This window comes from Bos mutus, chromosome 10 (genome assembly GCF_027580195.1).
Source record: "Bos mutus isolate GX-2022 chromosome 10, NWIPB_WYAK_1.1, whole genome shotgun sequence".
NCBI classification, from domain to species: domain Eukaryota; kingdom Metazoa; phylum Chordata; class Mammalia; order Artiodactyla; family Bovidae; genus Bos; species Bos mutus.
Window position 1 is genome coordinate 26,149,553 of NC_091626.1, and position 18,698 is coordinate 26,168,250.

Here is an 18,698-nt window from a genome sequence, read left to right on the forward strand (position 1 = left end):
TTTAAAATACCAGTCATAAGTTATTAAAGATACGCTTTATAATTATAAAAGAAAAATTAAATGCAAAAACAAGAGATCAACAAAGAAAATAGCTTGAACATAAAACTTTTTTCCTACCTAAGCAATCACAGAACATTATTGATGACACCCAATTTTAATCAAAGTATTAGATTAATAGTGAGAAGTCCTATGAAAACAATCACTTGTTATATGAATGAGTACCAGAAGATAGGCTACGCATGTATTGCTGCCAAGATGAGATTAAAATCTGTAATATTATATCAGATTAAGGTTTTTCTTTTTGGTATTATGCAAGAAATTAAGAATTCAGATTTTTTATTTTTACTATTATTCAGTTTCAAAATGGCACAATGAGAGTATCTCTAATGTATTTCTATATTTAATCATTTTCTTCAGGACAGGATACACATGAGTAGCAGAACAGACTGGTCAGTGAAACAGAAGTGAAGTGAACGTCGCTCAGTCGGGTCCGACTCTTTGCAACCCCATGGACTATACAGTCCATGGAATTTTCCAGGCCAGAATACTTGAGTAGATAGCCTTTCCCTTCTCCAGGGGATCTTCCCAACCCAGGTATCAAATCCAGGTCTCCTGCATTGCAGGTGGATTCTTGAGCCACCAGGGAAGCCCAAGAATACTGGAGTGGGTAGCCTATCCCTTCTCCAGGGAATCTTCCAAACCCAGGAATCAAACTGGGGCCTCCTGCATTGCAGGCAGATTCTTTACCAACTGAGCTATCAGGGAAATCCAGTGAAACAGAAGCATCAGTGCTATTAATAAGCTTTTACTATGTACCAGGCACTGTTGTAAGCATTTTAAATCTATTAAAGCCTTCAGTCCTCATAAAACCTCTATAGGATAGATATCACTATCATCTCCATTTTAAGATGAGGAAGTCAAGGCTTAAGAAAGTAAGCAGCTTTCCCAGAGTCATGACAATAGTGAGCCCATATACTGACAAGGATGTATGACTCCATGTCACTATATTAGGCAACCCATTTTAGTTTATTTTAGTACTTTAAAGTACATTTCCTTAGTTTCATCCTTCCACAGGACCAACACCATCCAGTTTAAAGATAAGACAAAAAGAAGACAAAAAGAAACCACTGGAAAGCTCAGCAACACATCCCAATTCATTAGGATAAAATCTAATGGTCAGTATGGCTGTACATTATAGTTAATATATAGTTAATGTATAATGTATACATTACAGTTAATGTATAGCCATATACATGGTCAAGCTGTATCCTCTGTTGTACTGACACATTTCAGGAGTACAGAAAGTAGAACAGATGCGAAGAAAAATGTCTCCTAATTATCAAAAATTTAAAAACCCAAAAAACTAACAATAAATATAATCTAACACATTTTACAAAGTATTTGAGATTCTATATAACTTTTAAATAATGAAAACCAAAATACATTGCCTTCCACCACCTCCAATCTTCCAAGAAACCAAGACACTAACAAAATGAGATGAAAACAAACTAAATATAAATCCAATATATTTAAGCAGTTTAGTTTTGTTCTTATTTTTATTCTAAACACAATGAAGCTCATATAAAAACAGTTCCAACAGTGTCTTCCTTTGGCAAAAGAATGTTTTTAACAGCCCACAGATGATTAAATTTTTTCCACCAAAGTGAAATAAATGGAAATTTTTAGTTCCTTATTTGTTTTTTTTTATTAATAGTGGATGGTTTGCTTTTAAAAAAAAAATAACACAAACAAAACAAAAGCTGAAATCTGGAAAAATGAGGGCTCATATTAATCAAAGAGCAAATAAGACCTCATGTAACTTTTCCTAAAAAAAAAAAACAGAACACCCCACATTCCCTATGAAAAGGAAATGGCATTTTTAATACAAAAGCATAAGATGTACTATCTTTTTACTTACATTTCAACAACATTTAGAACAGCAATAGTTTTCTATCATTGCATGTTCTTAGAATTTATTTTAATCACACTTTCAGTAAAAATTAAGCTATCATTTAAAACCCAATGGTTTCCTACATATCGCAAACACATGATTTGTGTGAGAAATCACTAAAAGACTTTCAGACCTGTTACAAAAAACAGATTGACAGCCACATCAAAGACTCAAGAGAAGTTAATTACTATATTGTTACCAAATGATTATAATCACTTCAGATATATTTAGTTCTCAATATTTAAGTCAGACTAGTTTCTTCCTTAGGCACTAAAGATCACTTTTTACATTCCTATTAGAAATTAATCTTTGTTATAAACTATACCAAAAGATGCAAGAGAATGTTTACCACATTATGGACTTAAAAAATTGTGGGTGAAATTAGAATTCTTTGAGAAAAAGCATGTTCCTTGTTTCAGTATGTTTGTGTAAACAAACACTCAGCTTAACTTTTTATAAAAGACTAAATGTTACTACACCAATAGACTGTAAACTATAAAGCCAAAGACATAAGCTTTATTAAAGGATATGAGATAGATGATAAAAAAGTCATGTGCTAGCAACAGAGGACTTCATTCTTCTGATTCGATTCAAGAATGAGACTCCATAATAACCAAAACAGAATAAGCAAATATTTGGGCAGGAGGAAATACCAAGAGACAACTCTGAAATAAACAAAATGGCCAATACACACTGACAGTACAAAATCACCTACTGAATTTTGCACAATTCCCCATAAACCAGAAATCAGTAAGCTAGTGCTTTAACCCAAGCACTATCACTGTTATCACACGGAGCATCATATATCCACTAATGGATAATAAACTACAAACGCAGATTAATAAACTTTAATGTGAAGTTACAGAAAAACAGTTTAACGACTAAAACTTGAGTAAGCGAGAAATAAAACCTAAGAAACAAAGAAAAAAGCCGTATGTTTTCAAAGTACATAGAGCTAAAGTAATATTTGGAAAAATCTTATGTAACAGGTTGAGAGATCTCATTCTCAAAGTTCAGTGGCACACACTGTATAAGAGATAACTAAAAATGGCTTGGTGCCCTAATAAAATTCTACATTTTGTTGTTACTGTGGTTGTACAAAGGAGGAAGGGGACCAATTTTTTTGTTATTCCTGGTAAAACATTAACAGGTGGCAAATGGCTTAGAAAAGGTGAGTGTCATGAAGAACAAACTAATATGTAATACAACAAAAAAACATTTCCTTGGTGTTCACATCAAAACCTTTTTTAAGATAACCATCTTCTTCTTCATGGAAAGACAGTTTATTTTAACAACATAGTAGATATGCGGCTGTTAACACAAAATATACTCGAAGTAGTAGTACTCCAATCAACAGCATCGAAAACTGCAGAAATTCTTGGGTCAATCTCCTCCTGCAATTTACTTACCTCCACTGACTGCGTCTTGCTCTTCACCTTCAGGAAAAGCAACCTGGCTTGGCAAGCTATTCCTAGATCGAGTGACAGTCTCTAACTGGGAAGCCCGTCCCAATAAAGATAGCTCATCTAGCACCTCTCCTTCTTTGGCCTCCAGGTCAGATTTGGAAGTGGTTAAGGGTTTTGCGCTTTCAGGCGCCATTAGCCCACTGGAGTCATTCAGACCCGCTACAGTGCTGCTGTCCAGGCTCAGCACTCGGGCCCGAGTCTTGGCACTATTTGTGCTGGAAGTCCGCCGTGCTGTCCGCTTTTTGCCAGTTCCTTCAGGCCCCAAGTGGGCTTTGTGTGCATGCTCAGAGTCGGTACCCCTTTCCTTAGGGGCGTGTTTGGTCTTTAGGGCACTGTATCTGCCCTCAGGAGACTGACAAGAATGAGAAGTGGTGCTAGAAGAGCTATCGCTGCCAAACTGGTGAGCAGACTGAACGCTGGATGCTCTGCTCAAGTCACTTTGGTCACTGGAGTCCTCATCGTGACAGAATATAGCACTGTGCGGCTTGGTACCAGAAACACCTCGAAAGGACACGTAGTCCCTATGCCGACTTGAATCGAAACTGCTGGCCCGTTTTTTCCCTGTCCGTCTCCTGCCTGACTTATGGGCAGAGGCTGTCCGGTGGATCAGGCTGGAGGATTTAGGTCGCACATCCCCTTCCTTCTGCTTTCCACCAACATCTTTGCTAACTTTCGCGTCCACTGACACAGCTGGCTTCTCACCCTCCTCCTCTCGGTTTTCAGCAGTCTTCCCAAGCGGTGTGTCCCCCTGTGAAGTGAATTCATTTGCATGGGGGTTTTTATTGGCTTCTTCAGATGCAGAGGTGCTGAGACCTTTCTGATTGTGCACATCATCAGAGCCGTTAGACTCCTTGGCCCCCTGAACGCCACTGTTCGTACTCTCGTCCACGGCGGTCTTTTCACTGCTAGTCCTTTTGCCACCGGCACAGCTATTTTTGTCCTCTGCCTCAGCACAGTCCTCTTTCTTCTGACTGCTCTTCTTTGCCACCTGGGGAGACTCCTCGTGCTCTGACAAGATGCTCTCGATGTGAGTGGAGCTGGTCTGCTCGCTTTTGTAGCTGCTGACGGTGCTGTGGGTATCCCGGTCAGTCCCGCTGCAGTAGCTCTCCGTTGAGCCACTGCTGCGCGTGCTCAGGCTTCGCAAGCTGTCCATGCTTTTGTCTGCGTTCAAGGGTTTGCTCTTCCCACTTCTGGTAGGTGGCTGAGAATTACTGTTTTTCAGCTCGCCAACCAGCTGAAATTCCCCAGGTAAACACGAATTTTCCACCAAGGATTCTTTGGATCCAGAATGAGGCTTGGAAGATTCTAACTCACTAACAGGATCCAACCCACGCCTTTGCTGATACAGAGGAAAGTCATTCAGGGAGGTGTCTGGAAAAGCCACAGCAGAGCTAGAAGTCCGTGGCACACCCCGCGGGCGGTGATCTTTCCTGTAAGAGTGTGAATGCAAAGGGACAAGAGAAGCTACTTCTGTGTCACAGGCATTGGACAGAGACTGCTCGACGTGGTGGTGGTGGCTGTGACTTGGCAGGCTCACTTTGTCACTGAAGTCCCTTGGTAAGTCCTGTCCACATGAGGATAAGGACGGCTGAATGGAGATGAAGGAATCATTGGAGACCAGGCGGAAGAGCTTCCGGTCAGCTGCCAAATCTGTTTCAAACATATATTTGGAAATGTTAACACAAATCTATAATCTGTTTTTCTACTGTCTAACAAGGGAAAGAATTCACAGTGTACCATAAATTAAGCATAAACTATTTCCCAGTAGCTCACTGAATAACAGTTGGCCAGTCATTCCAAAGGGCTTCTTTCTATTTCCCGGCTAAAGAAAGAAAGCATTCTACCAATGGAATGAACTGAACTTCCAAATCTTCAACGAACCTCAGAAAATTCTGTGGACTATCAACAATAAAATAAGAAGCAACAAAGGATTACATTTAAAACAGACCTGGATTTCTGGGTAAGTTCTGTCCCTAACTTAGTAACTGGGTAAAGGTGGGTTACCTTTTCAAGCCTCTGCTTCCTCATCTGTAAAATGTGATATCAATCTTACCATGGGATAACTGAGTTAATAACATACTTGCTTAACACAATGCCTGGCACAATTAATGGTAGCTATCATTATTTTACCTAACTAAATTTAAAGTCTGTTTGAAAAACTAATATAATTGATTTTTCAAATCCACAAAAACAGAGTAATCAGAAACAAACAAAAAAAATCAGAAGGTTGACCAAGGCCCATACAAGATATGGTATAATGACAGAAGATGTCTTCCTGTTCACAATGGTTGAAAGTATTAAAATAATAATTACAGGGCAAAATACATTTTATCTTTTACCACTGATGCAGCAATTAAAAATGCTTCATGAAAAAAAAAATACATATCCCCCCTATATCTGTAAGATTATTCCTTTAACCCTTCATTTAGGGCAGAGATTAGTGACATGAGTTGTCATATATACTATACACACATAAAGATAGATAAAAATATAAATAAGCCCATCTACCCACCTACCTACACTGTCATTTATCTTGAAACATAGCTTGACAACCAAACTGTACAATAGCTGATTTTTTTTATATACCTTTTAATAGACAAGGATTGCTGAGTTTGCTGTTACTTCAATAAAAAGAAATATTATTGTCTTATTTGTCATAACTGAATAAGAAAAATACAGTAACAGAGTCTATAATAAGTCAGACTCTTCCCAGTAGTTACTTTAAATAATAAAAGCATAATTTTCCCCCTAAGATTAATATAAATTAAGAATGACTTCTAGAAATATTTACGGACTTCAAAAAAAGCTTAATATAAGTTAGATGTAAACAACTAAAAATCTAAACTAGAGATACTCTCTAGAAGGTACCATATAAACTGTGATTTTATAAATGACCTATTAGGCTTTATCTTGTGTCTTAAAGTCCTCAAGATAAGTGAAACCAATATTCTTTTCATCTGTTCAAAACTGTACCACTATAGTTGGGTTCTTATATTCTCTAAAAAACCCAAATTTAAAAACCATTTACTTTTCTATAGTATTAATTTATAATGTTATTTTTAAAAACTCTCAATATATATCCCTATTAAGCAATTATGGACTGATGTAATATTCACATTTCAAGGATATTTTATAAAACAAAAACTTAACTGAGCAAGTAGTTGAAAATCACCAATTCTAATATACAATAGACTTTAAAAAAATACCAACTCCCAAGGCATTAATGAAGCAGAAATTTAAGTTTTTCATTTTAAAAGACAAAGCCAAATTTAATTTAATACATTTGTTTTTTCCAGTATTGCTAAATAAACATATCATAATAAGTTTGACTCTGTCAGGAAGAATTTTAGGTGGTTTTAGGAAATTTTAAGTAAACATGCTTTCTTAAGACATTTTTTCTTCCTGGTAGCAATACTGTCAAAGACAGGATCAAATCAACCCAGAGAGATACTATCTTTCACCTAGTTAAGCTTTCTTTCAGTGATTGCTACTAGTAGTATTCAGATTAAGAAAGGCATCTTACACACTACTCATGGTGTGCAAACTGGCGCAACCAACCTTCTACAAAGAAATCTGGCAAGGTAACCAAAAACCTTCAAGAAGCATACATACCCTTTGATCAATAATCTACTTCTAGAAATTCCTGCTAAAAGATAAAATCAGATATTTGTACAAGGTTCTGAAAAAGATTATTCATGTAAAGGACACCAGAGATACAAAGTGATAGGTAACAGAAGAAGTGAGGATAAAGGAAGAGATGTGGATTTTTTTACGAATATAAAAGAAATAAAGCAGTTTGTTTTTTATAATTGCTGGGGATGATCTAGAAGAGAGGAGGAAGTTACGATTTTTGTTGATAAAAGTAAAATGTTAATTCTATAAAATCTAGTAAAGTATGAGGAAGAAAATGATTTAAATTTCTGCCACTGAGATAACTGTTAATATTTTTTGGTGTATCACTTTTTTCCTTTTTATTGTGATATAATTTACATGTCATAAAACTCACCCTTTTAAGAATAAAATTCAGTGGTTTTTAGTACATTCAGATTTGGGCACTCATGTCCACTGTCTAATTCTAGAACATCTGCATCAACCCAAAAAAAAACAAACCCATTATACTCATGTCCTTCTTCAGCCCCTGGCAACCACTCCTGTCCCTATGCATTTGCCTATTTTGCACGTAAATGGAACTATATAATGTTCCAATGTGACTTTTTTCATCTGACTTCTTTCACTTTGCATGCTATATTATGTATCAGGACTTTATTCTCTTTTATGGCTAAATACAGTTTATTACTTTCAACATTCCTAGGAACATATGCACACATACTCTTAGTATTCTCTTAAACTCTTACAGAATGGAATCATATTTTTTAAAATAATTTTATTTATAAACAGTTTTTTGGCTCTGCTGGATCTCTGCTGCTGCACGGGCCTTTCTCTAGGTGTGGCGAGTGGGGCCATTCCTAGTTGCAATGTGTGGGCTTCTCATTGTGGTGGCTTCTCTTGTTGCAGAGGCGTGCTCTAGGGCTCATGGGCCTCAGCCATTGCGGTATGTGGGCTTAGTTGTTGTGGCTCCCAGGTTCTAGAGCACAGGCTCAACAGCTGTGGCGTGTGGGCTTAGCCACTCCGAGGCATGAAGGATCCTCCTGAATCAGAGGAGGCAGACTCTTCACCACTGAGCCACCAGGGAAGCCCAGTCATGTTTTTTATATAGTGCCATCTTTTTCACTTTAAATATTTTCTCATATTATTGTGTAATCTTTGAATACATTTTAGTACCTGCATAGTGTTATTATTAAGACAATATAATTTATTCAACCTTTTTATGGCATGTTTTTATAGTTTTTTGTTTTAAGGAGTTTTATAACAACCTCAGATGAAATTCACCAAAAAGTAGTCTATAGTCATTGTTTTCAATTATTCTCTTCTGACATGTATTCTACTCCCACCCATTAAGAAGCTATCAAGGTCACCAACATCCTCTGTGCTGTGAAGTTCAATGGTCAAGTCTCAGTCTCATATAACTTGGCCTACCAGCAACATCTGACAAAGCTGATCACTCTCCCTGAGATGTGGGGATACGCCCCTCTACCTCACCAGTTGCTCCAATTCAGTCTCCTGGATTTATCAGACTGCAGTGGCTCAGAGCTCGACTGTTGGAACTCCTTCATTTTTCTACCTATACCTCTCTCATACGTCTCATCCAATTTTCTGGCCCCATAATAACTAAAATTCAGAAACACCTTGTAATTAGTTTCTCCATCTTCTACCTGGCCTCAGTACTCACACAGGGATGGACTAGAGTTCTGATCTTGGGTAGTGAAGACATGAGTGAAGCTGAGGAGGGAAACTGCAGAAAATCCCCTCTTAGAACACATACCTGACACATGCCCACAACCTCAGTTTTCTCCCAATCATCCTGAATCAGGCTGATAAAATGAGTGCCAACTAGTCAACTAACTGCTAACCAACTAACTAAAGGTCACTGTCCTGTAAATCCAAAGCAGCCAGAGAGCGAGCAGAGCCTCAGCTATTTAAGCCAGGATGAACAACAGCCACTAGGTGGTGCCAAACCGCAGCCCAGACCTACAGGGATCGGGATCAGGGAGCCATGCTGCCTGCACTCCAGGCCCAGCTAACCCAACAGGCATTCCCTGATAGTTCATGAACTTCATATTAACCCAACCCCATGTCTGACATAACTGAATCTTTTTTTTTTAATTTATATACTGAAAACTCCTATTTTAAAACCTCAACCCAGATTTCTTATGTAAAATCCAAGCCTATCTAATTATCTACTAATTACTGTTGTTTAGAGATCCTATAGCAACTCATACCTGATAGGCCCAAAATGAACCCCTTCTCCTGCCCTTCACCATGCTCTCCCCACTTCTAAATCTGCCCCTTCTCAGCTTTCTCCTTTTCAGTTAATGGAGAATCCATCCTCCCCATGATTTAACCCCAAAATCTTAGAGTCATGTATGACTACTATTTCTTTCACGTGCTATTTCCAAATTCATCATATCCTTTCGTTAACATTTGCCACAGTCAGACCGGGCTTCCCAGGTGGCTCAGCTGGTAAAGAATCCACCTGCAATGCAGGAGACCTGGGTTCAATCCAGGGGTTGGGGCATGGCAACCTACTCTAGGATTCTTGCCTGGAGAATTCCCATGGACAGAGGTGCCTGGAGGCTACAGCCCATGGGGTTGCAAAGAGTTGGACACAAGTGAGCGACTAAGCACACACAGTCAGACCACTTCTCACTACCCTGATCTGTGCTCTGATTATTGCAATAATCTGCCAACTACATCAGCCTCTGCCCCTTTTAATATACACTCAAACAATACAGGAGCCAAAATGACTATTACAATGTAATAGAGACGATATTTCTCTGCTCAAAACTCTATACAGCTGTTCATCTCATTGGAAACTGAAAGCAAAATCTCTAAAATGGCTTACAAGGGACTTCCCTGGTGGTCCAGTGCCTCTGCGCTCCCAATGAAGAGGGCCTGGGTTCGACGCCTCGTCAGGGAACTAGATCCCACATGCTGCAACTAGGAGTCTGCATACCACAACTAAAGATCCTGCATGCCCTAACAAGGGCCCAGGACAGTCAGAGAAATAACATTTTTAAAAAGTAAATAAAACAGCTTACAAGACTCTAATTTGGCCCCTCACTCAGTCTGTAGTGGCCACACTATTCTGACAGGCATGTTCCTACACTGGGACTTCTGCCTGTGCTGGTACCTCTGCATGGAGGCAGTCTCCCTCCTCCCAAATATCCTGAGCAGCTCACTCCTCCTTCAGGTCTCCGCTCTCAGCAAGATTTCCCCTCGACCATTCTGTAATATTTAAACTTACAATGCCCACGGCGCCCACCCCACCATTCCGTATCCCCCATCTCTATTACTGCATACACATGTGATTCACAGTAGCATGTTTCCATACTAAGGGTATGAAAGCCACAATGGTAGAAAATTCTGTCTGTTCATCAACTGATTTCTAGTACTTAGAATGGTATCAGGCACACATGAGTACTCAATAACTGCTAAATACATGGGGAAACTGTTATATGATAAAAGCAAGTTATAAAACTGTACGAAAGGAGTATAGCATAGTGATTCAAAGCAGAATTTAGAGCTAGATTTGAACTACACAACTGCTACTTTGCAGATGGGTGATTTGGGGCAAATTTCTTATAACTCCACTCCTCTGTAAAGTGAGAATAATAACATTGAACTTCAAATGTCTGTCATGAAGATTAACTGGGTGAATGCACAGCAAGATGACCTAAACCAGGGTTTGATTAACTAAGGCCTGTAGAGCCAAAGTAGCTTTCTGCCTGCTTTTGTAAATAGTTTTAGTATAACACAGTCATTCCCACTCATTTATAGGTTGTTTACAGCCTCTTTCACTCTACAACAACAAAGTTGAATAGCTGCAACAGAGACCATGTGGCTGACAAAGCTTTAAAGGAGAAGTGTGCTGACTCTTCACAGGACAACAGAATGCACTCAGTGACCATATATGTCATCACTGTCTACGTCAATATGTACCTGCCAGGGTAGATCTGTATGAATAGAATTCCCAACCTGCCAGACTACAACATTCTTGCTCACACAAGGTACTTCCCAGATGAAAATGAAGAGACCTATGACCCGTAAGTGCAGCGGCACTAGCCCCTCTAAGATCACTACCTACCCAGTTTCTGAGACACTGCTGATTATGTATTATACAAAAGAACACTGTGATTCTCAGAGATGAATTCACCTTTCCCTTTTATAAGAAAATAGCTTTCAGACCACACAGTACATTCAACTGCATTTTTTGAGGGGAGGGGACAGGCTGTGAGGGGTGGTCCACCAAAGCAAATAAATAATGATTTATTTATTTGTACATAAATTGCAGTACAATTTATGAATTGTACTGCAATTCTCCAAAAGCAATTACAGTGATAAACCTAAAATTCTAACAAAATATCCTTGAAAGAATCAAACCTGGGTAAAACACTAAATTAGTGGGAAAATGTCTCCATTCAATGATCAATTTGTAACCCTATAAATAAGTTTTATAATGAAGTATAATAGGAAATTTATCAGTTGGCCTGCCTACCAAACATCACCCATAAGCTAACAACAAAAAAACAGGCTGGAAATAGGGAGACAGGTTTCTAATCCAATTCTGGCTCACTGATTATATAACCTGGGATAATCTCAACTGGAAATGGGTATGGCATATCCATCCTTTCATGTCTGAAAATTAAAAGTCAAACTCAGAAATGTGGCAGTTGTTTAAAAAAGAACTCTATAAAATCCAAAGTACTCATATACAATGGAATTGAATAAGGAGAAAAAAAAAATCACTTAAAACCAAAATTTACATTACAAATCTGCTACAAGAAGACACCATGTTGGAGGCAGACAGTTTCTCAGTAAGTCCAACAGTAAGTTATTTCTCTGTCAAACACACTGTTGTTTCTGCAGTCAGGCAACATATGCAGCAGTTGCCATTTAGAGGTCATACTGAATGGAAAAGAACAGCTTTACACACGAGGTTATCAGTAAGCTAAGCAAGATGCTCTGACCAACTAAAGGAATAGCAGATTCTTATCTCCCATCTCATATTCATTCTAGGGCATATGCTCACAAAGTTTCTCTGTTTACTTGGCAGAACATGTGAAGCTGATTCCAAAAGCTCTGATTACCTATAACACTGTGCTACTGCTTTGCTGGCGAATCGGTTTATTTCCATGTTTCTAGAAAGCCACACTAAATTATTACAAACTTCTGCCAAAATATGAGCAGCACATGGCAGAAACTCACCCTGGTCATCACAATACCTGATGCTGCCATGAAGTAAATTGTTCTTACCTTGTTCTTCACTTCCCTCCTTACAAAGACTAGAGCTCTGGCCCAGACTTAAACTGATATCATCAGAAGTCTTAGCGGTGTCTGTATCTCCTACAAAGTTAAGAGAGACCCAAGAAGACATTATATTAAAAGTAAAAGCTGTACAGGTGGCATAACAAGGAAGGGCATAAGAGAGTACAGTAGATATTTATTAACTAAAGCAGTTTTTGTATCAGGGGTTACAATAAAAGAAGATGCATTAAACTGATAGGAAGCATCATGGACTGTCAGATCACATATGCTACAAACCAAATATGGAAAGGCCTCATAATACTAACTAATACAACTATTTCTTTCAAAAGAAGTTTTAAAAATGAAATGCAAATTATTTAATAACTTGAAACAATTTAAAAGTCCCTCCCAGGAAAAATCAGAAAGTTATAAAATTGCAGGGCAAAATAATAATGAATTTATTTGACATAGATGTATTGAATAAATAAGATATATATGATATATTGGAAAAAAAATTTTTTAGTGTCTTATTTGTGCCTAATTTAAAGGTTTCACATTAAATTCATTTTCTATGAACCCCACTAAAACCCATGAAAGTATTTTCCCTCAAGGCAAAGAAGCAAAGAAGTTTCTTAAAGATCAAAATGTACAATTCATACAGTGTAATCCAAGTGATTAAAATACTATTATGAAATTTGATGATAAAAAAAGTGAAAGTCACTCAGTCATGTTGAAAAGGGACCACAATTTAAAACTAGCAATCTTTAATACAAGATACATAATTTTATCCACAGAATAATTTCAAGAATGATTTTTCATTACATGTAAATACACGATACAATTAATTATCTTTACTACGACCGAAAAAGAATGGGAAGTCAGAAGTAACATTCAGGGGAGACCACACCCACCTTTAATAGTCGCTGCTGTTCCAAGACGAGAGGAGCCAGATCCAATCTGAAAACATGACATGAAGTAAACACAATGCTAGCCACGCCATCAGCACAGACTAGCAAGACCATCAGATGAAATTATACTGTCAGAACAAGTCATCAGTCACCTTCACCAGAAGGCCATGACACATCAGCGCCACACTCGGCTGCAGCGTGTGCGGCGCACCCAGTGCACACAAGCCGGACACAAGCCCGCGCCTGCTCAGGGCTGCTGAGCCCCCAGGGGGAGAGCCTCCAATCGCAGACAATCTGGGTCAACAATTGTTATCAGTTTCCTATTGCATCATGACACGTTCCAGTGATAAACAAAGCAAAACTAGCTGTCAAGTTTACCTGAAATAAATGTAGACTTATCAGGGATTATAAAGGGAAAGTTTGGAGGATAAAACATAGTAACAAAGAGCAACCTAAATCTTCCTGTCAAATTCTTAGTGCATCAATATGTACTTTCCTGAGTTTCAGGCAGAAAGTTCTTTGTAGGCTGTGATAATGCATTTTTTAAAAATAGTAATAATTTAAAAAAAAACTAAGGCATTTAAGAAAAAGGAATTTTTAGCACAAACTCTATAAACAGAACACTATTATAAATCTGTGGGGTTTTTAGGGCTTATACTCAAGATGGTATACAATTTCCCTAAAATTTTATAACCATCATATATTATACTATTATAACAATCATATAAACAAATACTACAAATTCCATGAACACATTAAGGAATCCAAATATAACAACATGACAGTTACTAAATCAACAAGTCTGAGTAGTTCTTGTTATAACCTGTTTTCAAGGGATTCAAGAAGAGAACAGTCAAGTAAATTTAATATCTTTATACTAAAACCAAGAACATTCACAGAATACTTGCATTTTGCCAAATCTTTCCCTTCAACTGATTCAACTGAACAGAAGTATACAATGAGAAATTTGGTAAAAGTATAGCTAATAATGACTTTAAAGGGGCATGAGGGACTTTCTTGGTCTAGATGGCAATTAAATGGGTGTACATTTTATGTAAAAACATACTGAGCCTATACACTTAATATGCATACACTACACATATGAAAGCTATATGTCAGTGAAAAACAGCAAAAATAAGCATATGCATATAGGTTAAAACTACTAATAAGCAGTATAGACAAAAAAATGAGCTTTGCAATATTTTTGAACAGTTTATTAAGTTTGATTCTCCTGCTTTTTCCTGATATGTTTTCAATTAGCCACAAAAAGCACTGCAATAGACAGGGAGAAGAAGGGCCCAAAGGCATTTTACTGCAAAAAGAGTTTCATTCTAAACACACCTGCTAAATAAATAAGTTAAAAAACCAACAAGTTATTTTTCTACTAGAATAATAAACACATAACTTTCTACACAGAAGCTTACAAACAAGCAAGGGCACCAGAAAGCACCATTTCGTGGCATCCTTCTAGGAATTTAAACTTTAAAAAAAGTTTTTTGAATATGCATACAGTAGTCATTTGCTCACAACCTCCAAGTGTTTCCTTTTTCTCTCCTTAACAAGCCTCTCATTTTGTTCAAATGTTGGACATATATCTTTTGATTTATGAAGAGAGGACCCAGACTCTAATCTAGGTGTGTGCCCTCATTCTGGTCAATGAACGTATCAGAGAGTCTACTGGAAGGCTTTGGGGAAAGACCTCCTATGTCTAAGACGATGACGACCAAGGACAACTCTGCCCCAGACTGTCACCTGCTTCTTCACTTTTCAACAGGATCATAATTGAAGTTGCTGTCTGTGCTCATTCTGCAACTCTGAGAGAAAGCCAAAGGCCTAGGGAAATTTCAACCCAGGGCCCTAATAATGTTTAGCTGCTGAACAAATGCTATACAACCAGCTCCAAATGTAGATGACAAACTCCTGTTTCTTTAAGTCACTTAGTTGAGTTCTATTACTTGGTGACAAAAGCAATCTTAACAGATACAGTGTGTGTGGTTATATTTTCATCCTTCATGCTTTTCTGAATTGTTTCAAGCTTATCCCCCCAAATATAATGGGGTTGTTACTGTCTCATATGAAACAGTAAGGGACTGAAAATATAAACCACAGTACATACAAATAAAATGCAGTTTTCAAGTTGTTCATTGCAGGAAACACTTATAGTATTAACATTCATAATATAGTCAGTAAAGAGAGTCAAGTGCCAAATAGCAAGCACACTAAAATCTCTTTGTTTAAAAACTTTTTTCTTATTATGACATTATAGATGATTTTATTTTCTTCTTGCTGCTTTCCTTCATCTGCTAACTTTCTAAAAATAAACACATTTAGAAAAGGAAAAAATTAAGAAAAAAATGGTATCTGCGTACACTTAGAGGTGAAGTTTTCCTTAATAGATCTGCACAAACTAAAATGCTCCAGTGTTTCTTCTCTTTGAGAAGGACCAAAGGAAAGTCCGGGTACAATTAGGAACATCAGAGAACAAAAATTACTTCTAACTAAAGGCAATCAGGCAAGGCCACCTCCTCCATCAAACCTTGCCATCTGTCTAGCTGGAAACATTTATTTTCTCCTCGGAAATCATTAGCCTAGCCCCTTTTCTGTACCATTCCTATGGCAACTATTACTTTGCACCTTTTACTTATATTTCCTTAGTAATATAACATAACTTCAGTTACTTATAGATATCTACTATGAAATTGAAATGGCAACCCATTCCAATGTTTTTGCCTGGAAAAGCCCATGGACAGAAGAGCCTGGTGGGCTACTGTTCATGTGGTCACAAAGAGTTGGACACAACTGAGCACGCATGAAATTGCAAACTCTTTAAGGGTAAGACCCATTCCACGTCCCAGACAAGCAAAATGCCTTGAATACTGTCAGGCACTAAAATATTTTAAGGAAGGTAAGTGACAGAAAGAGAGGAATATAAGCAACAGTTTAAAAAATGGGGGTGGGGTGGGGAAATGGAGACTAGAAGATGGAAAGGAGACGGGCAGCAGTAGCATGAAGGAAAGAACGGCACCAGTGACTGTGGCAGTGCCGCAGTGTTCAAGGGGCTCACTCTCTAGTACTGAAGACATTTATAAACTATGATCACACGTAGCGAGAGCTGTATAACAAAACATGTACAAGAAACACGGTATCTTTGTATTGATAATATCTCTACCAATATACAAAAAGTCCAACTTATTTCCTCACTTCAGCTTTCCTAAAGGATAACAATAATTATGTCAATAATTTCTTTTGTTATAAACAGTATAAAACTAAAACACCAAAATCCAAGTAGCACAATAGCTTCTGACATCTGCCCTTTTTAATACAAGAGTTAATATTTTAAGGAAAGTCAAATCAGTCAGATGTGCTATGCATTTAGGTGCAGACATGAGTTAATTATATTCAAGATGGGACTCCCTCCCTAAAACAAGTAGGGCTGAGACAGGATAGGGGCAGGACACAAGCTTTAAAAGAATGACACAGCCCATGGAAATGACATAAAACAATTAGAACCAACTAGGTCCAAAATAGCCTACTTCTGTTAGACCTTGGGCCTTAGTACACACTCATCGAAATACATCAGCAAGGGAAGGAGGAGAGGGTGAAAAGAATGGGGAGACTGGGATGACACATATATACTACCAAGTGCACAACAAATAACTAGTGGGAACTCCTTCATGAATCACAGCCTTGTCGGGGCAAAGGGACGTGCATAACTCAATGAAGCTACTGAGTCACGCCACTGTGCAGGGCCACCCAAGATGGACGGGTCATAATTGAAGAGTTCAGACAAAATGTGATCCACTGGAGGAAATGGCAAAGCACTCCAGTATTCTTGCCTTGAGAATCCCATGAACACTATGGTAAGGCAAAAAGATATGACACCAGAAGCTGAGCCCCCCTAGGTTGGAAGGTGTCCAATATGCTAACGGGGAAGAGTGGGGAGGCAATCACTAACACAGCTCCAGAAAGAATGAAGTGGCTGGGCCAAAGCGGAAACGAGGCTCAGATGTGGATGTGTCTGTAAAAGTAAAGTCCAATGCTGTAAAGAACCATATGTATAGGAATCTGGAATGTTAAGTCCATGAATCAAGGTAGACTGGATGTAGCCAAGCAGGAGATGGCAAGAGTGAACATCAACATCTTAGGAATCAGTGAACTAAAATGGATGGGAATGGGTGAATTTAATTCAGTTGACATTATATTTACTACTGTGGGCAAGAATCCCTAAGAAATGAAGTAGCCCTCACTCAACAAGAGTCTGAAATTCAGGACTTGGGTGCAATCTCAAAAATAAGAGAATGATTTCAGTTCATTTCTAAGGCAAATCATTCAACATCACAGTAATCCAAGTCTATACCCCAACCACTAATGTCAAAGAAGCTAAGCTGACCGTTTCTATGCAGACCTACAAGACCTTCTAGAACTAACATCAAAAAAAGATGTCTTTTTCATCACAGGTGATTGGAATGCAAAAGTAGGAAGTCAAGAGAAACCTGGAATAAGGCAAGTTTGGCCATGAGGTACAAAATGAAACAGGCCAAAGGTTAGCAAAAGTTTTTTCCAGTAATCATGTACAGATGTGAGAGTTGGAACATAAAGAAGGCTGAGCACTGAAGAACTGATGCTTTTGAATTGTGGTGCTGGATAAGACTCTTGAGATTCCCTTGGACAGCAAGATCAAACCAGTCAATCCTAAATGAAATCAACCCTGAATTTCATTGGAAGGACTGATGCTGAAGCTCCAATACTTTGGCCACCTGCTGCAAAGAGTGAACTCACTGAAAAACACCCTGATGCTCGGAGATTGAAGGCAAAAGGGGAAGGGGGCGGCAGACAATGAGCTGGTTAGATAGCATCACCGACTCAAGGGACGTGAACTTGAGCAAGCTCCAAGAGATACTGGAAGACAGAGGAGCCTGGCATGCTGCAGTCCATGGGATCACAAAGAGTCAGACACGACTTAGTGACTGAACAACAACAGTGGGAACCTGCTGTATCGCACACGGAGCTCAGCTCAGTGCTCTGTGATGACCTACAGGGGTGGGGTGAGTTGAGGGGGGAAAGTCCAAGAAGAAGGGGATATATCTATATATATATAGCTAATATACTTTGTTTTACAGCAGAAACTAATACAATAATGTAAAGCTATTATCAGAGAAGGCAATGGCACCCCACTCCAGTACTCTTGCCTAGAAAATCCCATGGATGGAGGAGCCTGGTGGGCTACAGTCCATGGGGTCGCAAAGAGTCAGACACAACTGAGCGACTTCACTGACAGCACCATACCCTGGGCTTCTCTTACCTTCTGAGATGGTCCACACTCTATCTGTGGAGTGTGTTTCCTGCCTGAATAACCCTTCTTTCACTTTACTATGGCACCTCTTGAATTCTTTCCTGTGTGAAGCCACGAAGCCACACTTGGCAACTGTCCCAGGGACTTGGATGTGACCTGGGATGTGACCACCCTCTCATGCCCCACTCTCTTTTCTGCAACAAGGCAAGTCTAAT

General features: G+C 38.5%; 1 protein-coding gene across 1 annotated transcript in view; it reads right to left on the reverse strand.

Moving 5' to 3' along the window:
• The window catches only part of PCNX1 (pecanex 1), a 184,123-nt gene that overhangs the window by 121,345 nt on the left and 44,080 nt on the right, over positions 1-18,698 (reverse strand). The window contains 3 exon segments of the mRNA XM_070377628.1: positions 3,361-5,067; positions 12,292-12,381; positions 13,194-13,239. Coding sequence (XP_070233729.1) covers positions 3,361-5,067; positions 12,292-12,381; positions 13,194-13,239 — 1,843 coding nt within the window.